This window comes from Entamoeba invadens (assembly GCF_000330505.1).
Source record: "Entamoeba invadens IP1 unplaced genomic scaffold scaff_1105074726609, whole genome shotgun sequence".
Lineage (NCBI taxonomy): Eukaryota > Evosea > Mastigamoebida > Endamoebidae > Entamoeba > Entamoeba invadens.
Genome location: NW_004191835.1, coordinates 139648 through 151277, shown reverse-complemented (window position 1 = coordinate 151277; position 11630 = coordinate 139648). Strand labels below are relative to the sequence as shown.

The following is an 11630-nucleotide window of genomic DNA, read 5'->3' as shown; positions in this document are numbered from 1 at the left end:
AATTCAAGCATGAATCGTTACACGATTCACATTGGGATGTCGTTTTGTCAAAATAAAAAGTGTCTTCGCACCTTTTGCATCCAAAGCTTTTTTGATCAATGCAATTAGTTTCATTATATTTTCTATATTCCACACAAGTGTTGTTTAGTTGTTCATAACCTTCATCACATTCTGAACATTTATTATTTGAAATATAAGAACAGTTCCCAATATCATCGGAACACAGACCATTCCCATCATTTGGGTCAAAACAAGTTTTTGGTATACACTTCTTTTCTTTAGTTATTTCATTGGTTGAGTTGCACTTTGTTATTTTTCCATTTTCACACAATTGGGAACCTTCATATTTATCTTCACAAAAAGTACAATTGTCTGATGATAAAAAGAAATTTGTTTTACATGAAATGACTCTGTTATTTGTGTTAAAGATACTGTTTGTTACAGTCGAAACACAAACATCTCCACTTAAGATATAGTGCATTTGTATGTTACATATCTGGCATTTTCCATTAAGATTTTTTATTAGACATTTTTCATCAAGCACACACTCATCATCCACCAACAAATATCCTTTAGAACACTTTACACACCTATTTGATGTTGTCAAAATGCAATTGGGAATTAAAACGCATTTCCCGCCACTCAACTTGTAATTGGTCTTACACCAAATACAATCTTTTTTGAACAAAAAACAATACTTACAGTTTGTATCATCGCATTCGTTTGGATTATCACAAAGAGAAGAGGTGCTGTTGTACACACCACTTGAACAGTAATTTACTGATAGCTTTTTTATTGTATCCTTTGAGTTGTAAAGCGCATTAAACATTGTATCACCATACTTTAAAATGGTTTCAGAGATAAATAGTACATTCTTTGTTAATGTATTTACTTGTGTTTCGATATTATCAGTTGTTTTTACACAAATAACATAATTGTCGGACTTGTAAAAAGATATTTGTTTGTTGCCAATTGTGGCACTTTCATACCCAAACTCATCTTCACCCTTGAGATTATTTTTATCTCTTCCTGTTTTGGTTGATTGTTTAGATACATAAATCGTCATTATTTTAATGTGATCCAGAGGAGTGATATACCAGTCGACAGTATCATCACAGGGGCAGTAAGGTTCAATGTATACATAATTACTTTTTGATGTTTGGTTCAAATGACAAAAAATCTTTTTTGAAGTACCAATCCTCAACAATTGTCCATTTAAAAGAAGTTGTCCATTTGTTGGGAGTGTTACAGTTATGGGGTTAACATTGTATACCACATCAATATTTAAAGAATTAAAAGTTATATTATTTAATTTGATCAAATTTGTTGAAAACAATAGTGGTAAATCCCTCACTGTTCTTTGATATAAATTAAAAACACAGTTTTCTAAAGAGGTCTCAGTTGTAATATTAAAAATGGAGTCTTTAGTTATATTTACATTTCCACCCGAACAAGTAAAATATGAACACTCAACGTGAATCATTTTAAGATTTGAGCTTTCTTCATTTATTAATAGCATTTTACCATTATAAGTGATATTCAAAAATTTTGTTTTCAGGTATGATGTTGTTTCCATTGACAAAGTTCCTCCATTAATAAAAGTACCGACATTACTATTTACAGATGAATTTCCTTCCATTAAAATAACTGCACTTGCATTGATATACATAGAGTTTGTAGCTCCAGCAATTGAATTGTTTCTCAAAGTAATTGTACACGATGCCAATGCAAAAACATCCTTTTTCGAAATAATCTGAGAACTATCTTCTAATGTAATGAAACCTCGATCACCACAAGAAAGGGAGTTTGTTGGAATTATCCGACTAGTGCCTTTAAATGTAATATTTGCATCTCCATATACATACGCAATCGTTTCAGACGTTAACCCAGCACTTCCGTCGAAAATTCCAATGGAATTTCCATAAAAACTCAAAGTGGATGAAGAAGCCAACATTGTAGCGTTATGAAGAAGTAACTTTGATGTTCCATAAAAAGAAATGGTACTTGTGGTCATTATAATTGAATCGTCTTGCGCTTCGGTCACTGCATTTCCGTATATACCAAAAGGTGTTTCTGAACTAATTGATGAATACCCCTTTAGAGATAACGTAGAACTTTCACCAAATTCAACAGATCCTTTAAGAGTAAACATGGACATACCATCTAAAACACACTTAGAAAATCCGTTAAATAAAACATTTCCCTCACTCATAATAACGTTGTCTTCTTTCATATTTAAAAATCCATACCCATAAATTTCAATATTCAACACAACATTTAATGTACTCGACAATAACAGCTCAATGCCTCCCATCTCTTTAACAATTAGATGTTGGTTTATTGTTAGTGTTGCACCATTTGTGACGCTTAATATGCTAGTTGTTGAACCCCCAATCGTCAAATTTGAATTTAAACTACAATCACTGGTCATAGTTTTCGATGTTGTTAGAGTCGAAGAAAAAGAACACGTTGCGCTTGACGCAATACACACCAAAAAACTTAACAAGAATATGAAACTGTTCATTACTTTTAATTAATCGAAATAAGTTGTTCCAAGTTTGTCTTTAATACCAACACATATCGAGTATAATTAAATCAATGTTATGTACAATTTATTTTTGTATGACAAATCCTATATTTAATAATTTCAATATTATATTTTTTATTTATTTTTAGGTACATTTCTCTTCGGTGGGATTCATTTTGACGAAAAATTTGATTTTACTTAAAAATAAGATTGTTGTTCAGACGACTGAATATATTTTAAAATGATCATATTAATTTCTTACAAAGTATCAACAATTTCGGCAATTATTTTTAAGTCATTTATTTCTCATGAGTTTATGTCAAAAATTGGCTTATTTAAACATTTTACACACATTTGGTTGCTTTTCATTTTGACATTGAAAAATAAAAAATATAATCAATTTTTAAAAAAATTGTTTTAATTTTTAAACATTTAACTATAAATTGTTCATTTGATGTATTGAAATAGGTATTTATCAAAAGGTTTGAAAAGAATGTTATAATTTTTTCGATAATTTCACAACTGATGGTGTTTTTGGGTGGATTACTAAATCTAAAAGAGACTGGTTTCTTCATTGATAACAAACTAATGAAAAAATAAAAACAATAATGATGAAATAAAAACACATTTCAAACATTGTGATTTGAATTAAAAATAATTTTGCTTCTTTCATTGTTCTTGTTAATATTTGTTTGTTAAAAACAATATTTTAACGGTACAAAATTCATTTATAATCATTAGAAAAGTTTGACTTCGTTTATACCTTTTGCTGACAATCCACGTCTGGGAGATTCAACATTACCAACAATGCCCGAATAACAGTTTGGAATTGTGAGGTCTTTGTGTCCCACATTTGGTGCAGATCCCTTTGTTGTATGCAGTCCAGCCTTTATCTCGGAGTCCTCCTCTTCTTTTTCACTACTTCCTTCCATGGATGATTTGACTCGTAACTTCTTTGCAGAGTGAAGTCTCTTTGTTGCCCTTTTCGTCTCTTCATCACTAAAAAGATGAATCTTCACCTTTTTGCCGTCTTCTTGTTCTGTCGTTGTTGTTATCTTCTCGGTCTTTTCTCTCTTCTCTCTTCTCTATTATCGAGTCTTGAATAACACTGTTTTGGTCATCTTCTATTTCAATCCCACTGTCATCACTCGTTCTGTTTGCTCTTTCTTTTTTCTTGATTAAGAAATCTGTGTTGAACATATCATTGTCACTGTGGTCCATAAAATAGCTCTGCCCAACATCAACAACATCGAAAAATGGAATGCGACCACGTAACCCCTTATTTGCGTTGTACACTTCATCATTCAACAATCCACTCATGATCGAACTCCTCAAATACACATTGTTGTCTTTGTTGAGTCTTTTTGGCTTGGACTCTGTTATTCTCTTCTCATCCTTGTCATTCAACATGCTCATATATGTCCCCTTTTCGATTCTCTTACTTCCTTCCACTCTATTTTCTGACAGTTTTCTTAACAGTCTGTGTTTCCTTCCAATCTCCATTGTTTTCAAACCCAAAGTTCTGTTGTTGTCATTGTATATTCCGTTCTCTTCTTCAATTGTATTTTCTTTGTAACATCCAAAACAGTTCTTATATGTGCTATCTTGTTCCTTTATCTGTAAAAAAGAATTGGTTTTCTTCTCATTTATCCTTTGGAGTCGCTCTCTGAACGTGTTGTCAAACAACGGGAGACCGCTTTCGTCATACTTCTCATTCGTATCCAAACAAACTTTGGTGTAAGTCGGGATGGTAAAGTCTCCAATTGATGCATGTTGCTCAATTTTGTCTACATCTATCTGAATATCACGTCTTTTTGTTTCATTTATTCTCTCTTCTTCAGCAATCACCTTTCTCTGGTATTCCAGAAATGTTAAAACACTCTCACAGCGAAGAGATTCAAGCGCTTCACACAGTTCCGTTGGTGTTGGAGTTCCAGAGAGATTCTTGAGAGCAGAAATTAAACCTTCAACCAACACCTTCTCGTTTTGATCTTCAAGAGATTCCCAATCGTCAAACAATTGCTTGTGTTTCACAAGAGCATATTCAAACATTCGGAGCTCAACCATTTCATCACAGTTGCCTGATTTTGGTATCAGAAAATTATACCCATTCTCACCAATGACTACTTTGCAGCCATGGATAGTGTTGAGACACCTTCTTGCTATACTCTTAATAATTTATAATATAATTATCAGATGTACTCATTTCAACAAAACTTATTGGCACTTCTTCTTTCGACCCTTCCTCGTGTTGGGCTGTATTATACAATCCTGCCTTAATTGTACCCTCTTTGGTGTTGTTTTCGTTAAAGTCCTTTACCACACGAAATGAAACAAATGGAGCGACCAACTGAATTATCGGGAAAGCAAATGTTATAATGCATTCAAACGTGTTTGTAACAGCAGGCATTGTCTTTGTGGATGATCTGGTATTACTTAAACTGGATTTAAGATAGTAAATTTCATTATTGGAAAAAATCAAAAAATAGTGAAAAATATATTTAAAAAGTGCAAAAATTTCATAAAAATTAATTATAATAACTTAATCAAATAATACACAACTCATTTTTGGGAAAAAACAAAACAAAAACAAAAAATATTAAAATAAAAAATGCTTCGGTATTTATTTTTAATGTTTTGTTGTTATTTTTTATAAATTAAAATTGTCTAAATTGGTAAATATGTTTGGAAATTGCGGGGATGTTTTCTTTAAGTATTTTGTATTTAAAAGTTTAAAAATTGAAAACTGTTTGAATATAAAACGGTACTTTTTTAATTCGATTGTCCAACAACAATGTAAAATTTTCACTTTTATATCAATAGTATTTAATACCACTGCGAGTCACAAAGAAATTGACTGATTTAAATGACTAATTATTTTCGTTTTCCGACAAAAAGTCGTTCTAAAAGTGCTCAACATAAAGTATTTATTGCTTTGTTCGCCAAAAGAAAACAATTAAATTAAAGAGCTTTGCAAAGGTGTGACAAAGCTCTTTGCCTTACATTTACAACATTTCAACAACAAAAAATGGAAAAAATGCAAAAACCATTGCAAATATCAGAGTTCTCAGAATATTGAACAAGTAGAAAATTGTTAATTTACACAATTTCTTACACTTGTGTTTCAATTATTATATCAAGATATAATTTAATTATAATTAAATGTTTTTTTAATTAACTCTCGAACGTACCAATAGTGCTTTTTTTCACATTTTTTTGATATTTTGTCCCAAAATTTATTTAAATATTTTAGGATAATCATTAGGTATATATCCCGAAAATACCAATAAAATTTATTAATAAAATATCAATAATTTATTAATTATATCTTTTACCAAATACACATTTTGTAAATTATTTTTTGAAAAAAAAACAAAAAAGCAAAACAGAACAAAAAATACAACAGAAAAAGTATCAAAGACAACAATAAAACAAAAACAGTAATAAATACTAAAATTGTTCATAAGCAGAACAAAATTTACATGTTCGTTTGACAAATAACAAAAACATGGTGATTAAAAAAAAGTTAAACTTATTTGTTCATTGAATTAATGCAAATCAATGAACGACAATAAGTAATGACATATTGTTGTTGTACATTCTTTTTTATGCGACACAAAATTATCTTAATCGTTATAAACGATCAAACCAACATAACATAGTTATAATTTTTTTATAAATAATAAAAAATATAAAAATAGAAAAAGTTAATTGTAAAGAACATCGTTTTTGATGTATACAAATAAATAGTTTATCAGTTCAATGATTCAACAAATTGAAAAGAATATAAAGAATCGACTGTTTATTATTATCAATAATGGCCGAGACAATAATTAATTTGGGTTGTATACTAGACAGAGGTTATATATTATTTGTTACAAAACATGATTTCAATAATGCTTACTAATATAAAAAAATCATATACGTTTGTTGGTGTAATTGTTTACAATATTGTCACATTTCCATTTTATTTTAACAACTCACAACATGAAGCAACAAGAATAAGTTATTACTGTCATCAACATTTCCAGAATTATCAATAAATTTATTTGATTTAAATAAAACGCGTACATGAAATATAATAAAATGTTTAATTTTTGATGTTGACAGAACATTTGATATTAATAATAATGTATTTAAAGCAAAAAAAATACAAACAGAAGCTTTGTATTTTATACAAAAATTATACAATAAAATCAAAAACTTCATCGTATATTAAAGAATTACAAACAAACAAGAGCCGTCAAACAATGGAAGTCATGTAAATCGATCAAAAAAAATAAATGAAATACAAAATTATTAAAATTAATTTGCAACTTGATTTTAATTAATAAAAAACGACTAGAGTCAGTCGATAAATGTTGTCTGTTCCCCATTCGTTGTCTTTTTTACAAAAAATGATTTTTGTTTTTTAAAAAAACGGGAATTAGGTAAAAATGAAAAAAAACTGGAAAAATATTGAAACAACGATTTTTAAATTTAAAAAAAATCCCAGAATTTTTCGTTTATAATGGCCTAAAAATCAGCAGACAACGCTACAGACCAGACAAAATTTAGCAAATGAATATGTTATAATTATATGAATTATATTGTATCGAAGAATTAATATTTATATATACATTTAATGGTGTAATTTGTGTGTTAATTATCAAATAATATTATTATTTTTTGAGGTTTTAAAAACATTTTTTTAAACAAAATGTTTTTACTATTTACCAATACTCGCTTTTTGCCAGATTTTATGGTTTTTGTTTTTGAAAAAAATAAAAACCTTATTTTTTTCTCAAAGTTTTTGTTTTTTAGATCACCCTTTGATCTTGTTATTCCATTTTTAATTTATTATAAAATTATAGTACATATTTAACAAAAAAAATTTTCAATAGTGCATTTTTATGCACTATTGGTTTGTCCAGCCATCGGTATGTCTGAGAGTTAATACATAATATTTAAAAACAATTGTTTGTGTTAGTATATTTTGATTAAATCAATTTAACTACAAATTATTAATATAATAATTCATAAGATAACAACTTATTATTAGAAAGATATCATTTAGTGCTTCGCAGTTATTTAACTGAATTTTAACTGATTTTTTTTCCTGAAAAAAGACTTAATCATTGTTTAAAATAATGTGAAAAGGGTTTTATCAAATTGCTTTTTTTTCTTTTTATATAAGACAACAATTAGGAAAAAATAAATGGGAGCCGTATAAGATAGATTTACCGAAATCGCACTTTTGAAACCAATTACATCAACATTGTCTATAATATGATTAACTGAAAACGTGTATACAACAATATAAAAATTGAAAGAACTAAAAATTTTGAACCAAAAAGTAGTTTAACAAAAAATATTAAATTAAAAAACAAAAATGTATTAATTAAAAAATGGACTTTATTTTTTGAATAAAACACATCTTTAAATTGTTCAGTTCAACAATTTAAAACATGATACTGCGACATCTCATTAGCATCTTTACAAGTTCTAATACATTACATTAATAATTATAAAATAAGAGTTAAACATAACATGATAAAAAACAAATAATCGAATACGAATGATTTTTTGAGCAACTTAACTTTTTAATGTGTTGACACATAATTAAAAATAATTTTAACATTATAATATTTAATAATTAATATTTAATCATTTAAAAAGTTGCATCGTGGTGTTGAGTTGTATATGAGTTAGTGTAACTTGTAACACATACAAAAACAAAAAATAACAAAATATAAACACAATGTCTAAACACTTACAATTATCTTTACCTCGGAGTTTTACAACAATTCCTAAACTTTGTTCAAACAAAGGAAAGCCTCCTGATAATAATACAGTTGTTTACAATGACGAGACAGAAATAAAAACAACTAGTAATTCATTTGTCAATCATTCACCAAAAAATACTATAAACACTTTTCCGATACATTTTGTTACACAAAAACAACCAAATACAATAGAAACAAAAAATTCACATAAAAAACAAACAATCACATCGTTAATAACTCATGAAAATCCAATACAAAAAGATGTGTTATGGCCAACGAGTCCAGAACCTACAAAGAAATTAACAAAAAAATCTCCAAAAAAGGTTGAAGATCATTTGGATGTTGATGATAAAAAGAACTTATAATAGTAAAACCACCAAAACGTAAAAATCCTTATACAAGTGTTGATGACTCAATGAAACTGAAACTTCCACCAACAAGAGAACATTTTGTTATTGCTGAAGATGTCTGGAAAAGATGTTCGATCTGGGTGGTTGACAAAAACACAAACTCTCTTTGTGGTGTTTTACCAAAAGGAAAGGACGGGAAAAAACCCAAGTTCGTTGTGTTATCTGACAAATATTATCTTTTGGTGTGTGATTATTGTGGTCAATATTATTCATTTGATACGACAAGTGAAAGTGTCACAGATATGAAGAAACATATAACTATACACGATGATCAATTAAAAATGAAAAATCCAACAATTGAATCGACCAAAAAAGTAAGTGATCTTAATTTAAAAATCGGATGTTATATAGTGTCATCTGAACTTAGTTTTGAACATGTTGAAAGTCGGGCCTTTGTCGACTTCGTTCATAGTATACGTCCTGATTTGAGCATCCCTTCTTCGGATGTTATTTCAAGGACTATTGTACCAAAAATGTTTAGAGCGGCAAAAACAAAATTACACCAACTTGTATTACCTTTGGTGTATTTTTGTTGTACAACTGATGGTTGGTGCACTTTTATGTGCAAACAAGAATTTGTCTCTTTGACAATTCATTATTTAGACGAAAGATACAATTTGAAGTCTCTTATATTAGAATTAAAACAACTTGATGAAAAGACAAAAACAGGAGCTTTTCTTGGTGATAATTTAACTTCAATGTTTGATTGTTGGGGACTTAAAGGTAATTTTTATGTAATTACAGACAACGCTGCAAGCGAATTAAACGCGGTAAAAAACAGTGGAAAACAATCTATTGGGTGTTGTTGTCACACCTTCAATTTGATAGCTAATCAAGCAACAGAAGATGTCGTAAGATATAAAATTCTTATAAGTCGAGTCAAAAAATTGGTAACTTTATTCAGTCAAAGTGTGTTGTTATCCAAAGAAATGGAAGATGCTCAGCTAAAAGATCACATTACAAGGCCGTTAGAACTTGTGAAACCGGGTGATACTCGTTGGTTTGGAGAGTATTTAATGATTAATAGAGTGTGTCTTCTTGCAAAATATATAAACACCGCAATTGAAAAAAAAGCCAATGAAATTTCAAATTTAGTTTAAAAAACTATTTTTTTACAAACATATGAACTTTCCTTAAATGATATTGTTGATATGAGAAATTATATCGATATTTCGAAATACATCAATTTCATAATAAATAGATTTAGCTCTGATTCTTATCCAACACTTTCTCAGGTTATTTATACAGTTGTCCATTTAATCACTTTATTAAAGAATCGATATAATATAATTGAAGATGATGACACTAAAGCAACCGATCTAGATTATCCAGCTCGTATTTTAAGACAAACACGAGATAGTTGTAATTTGAATGATCATATTAACTTCGCCTATGTAAAAACCCAATCAAATGAACGGCATTATTTTTACGATGAAGTGGAAACATTTCCAATTGTTGGATCAACGACCAATGGATTTGTATCTGAACAACACTTACAACAAAGTAGTTTGCCAAAATCCAATTATGGGTTTTGTGATTTTCAGATGGAAACTCCTAACCATGCACTTAAATTGTACATAATTAACATTGTTGACCAAATCATCGAGCGTTTTCTTGGAACCAAAAGAAATATAATGAAAGACCCCGTTTACATTTTATCTGCGCTATTAAACCCATGTTATAAAATTCGTGGGTTTCAATCATTTGATGTGAATATGTCAGGATTAAGAGTCTCTTTTGGAGAAGTTCAATATGAAACACTTTTATTAAACGAGGTGGTGAAATTGAATAAAGACAGACTTATTACCAAGGAACGTGCTTCTCAAACAACACACTCTCTTGAAAACATTTTTCAGTTTAGTAGTGAAAATGATGATGAAATGGTGTATTACAATGAAAAAGATTTGTGCCTTGAAGCCAAAAAAGAGATAAATACATACTTGCAAATACCAATACTCCACAAAAACAGTCTTGATCCGAACGCAAAAAATCCTCTTGTGTGGTGGAGAAACAACACAAAATCGTTTCCACTTTTAACCAGACTTGTTAATAAATATCTTTGTCTTCTCGCTTCATCATCATCATCTGAGCGATTGTTTTCTCAGTGCTCTCTGATCAAAACAAAACGAAGATGTTCATTAACCCCGATACACTTGGAAGAGCTGGTTTTTCTTCACGAATTTGGCAAAAATTTTAATCTTTATGATCTAGACTTAAACAATAAAGACCCACCGATTATTAACACTTAATTGGCTGAACCTTTCCTTAATGGACATACATAAACAAAATTTTACCATTATTATTTTTTTGCCTTTTTGTTCTTTTTTTTTCAATTCATGGAGTGTGAATACCAACAAGATGATTGTTTAATATCAAGTGATGACGAAAGTAATGATCCATTTTTTTGTGAAAATAATGTTGAAGAATATGATCAAAAAATAGAAAATGAAGAAGAAGAATGTTTTTTTGAAGAAAAAGATGATTATTTGGATGGATGGTCAAAAATCGAACCAAAACTTGGGATTTTTGATTTTCAAAAGTTTTGTGAAAAAGAAAATTTTTCGAAAACCGTTTTTTCTGAAGATTTCAAATCTCCTTTGGAATGTTTTAGAAAAATGTTTTCAAATGAAATGATTGAATTAATTGTTGAAGGTACAAATGAAAAGGCAGAAGAACTAATTAACGGGAAATGGATCCCAACTGATTTCGAAGAAATTGAATGTTTTCTTGGCATTTTGATTTATATTGGGGCAAACCAAAGAAGGGGAAACGTTGATCGCCTTTGGAGCCACAAATTCGGGATTATATTTTTAAGAATAGGCATGAAGCGAGATAGATTCAAAGAATTGTTTCGATGTTTCCGGTGCGACAAAAAAATGAAAGAGATCAAAAAAGGGAAAAAACCAATTTTTCAGCAGCAAAAGAAAT

At 29.2% G+C, this 11630-nt stretch overlaps 2 protein-coding genes across 2 annotated transcripts; both read right to left on the bottom strand.

Annotated features, from left to right (window-relative positions):
- Positions 1-1613: 1613 nt before the first annotated feature.
- Positions 1614-2314, bottom strand: EIN_135360 (hypothetical protein; the record flags this gene model as incomplete). The annotated part of the gene is made up of 2 exons (XM_004185240.1): positions 1614-1738; positions 1783-2314. The coding sequence occupies 2 exons, from the start codon at positions 2312-2314 to the stop codon at positions 1614-1616; spliced, it is 657 nt and encodes a 218-aa protein (XP_004185288.1).
- Positions 2315-3526: 1212 nt separating this feature from the next.
- On the bottom strand, positions 3527-4937 carry EIN_135350 (hypothetical protein; the record flags this gene model as incomplete). The annotated part of the gene is made up of 2 exons (XM_004185239.1): positions 3527-4689; positions 4745-4937. The coding sequence occupies 2 exons, from the start codon at positions 4935-4937 to the stop codon at positions 3527-3529; spliced, it is 1356 nt and encodes a 451-aa protein (XP_004185287.1).
- Between the last annotated feature and the right edge of the window lie 6693 nt (positions 4938-11630).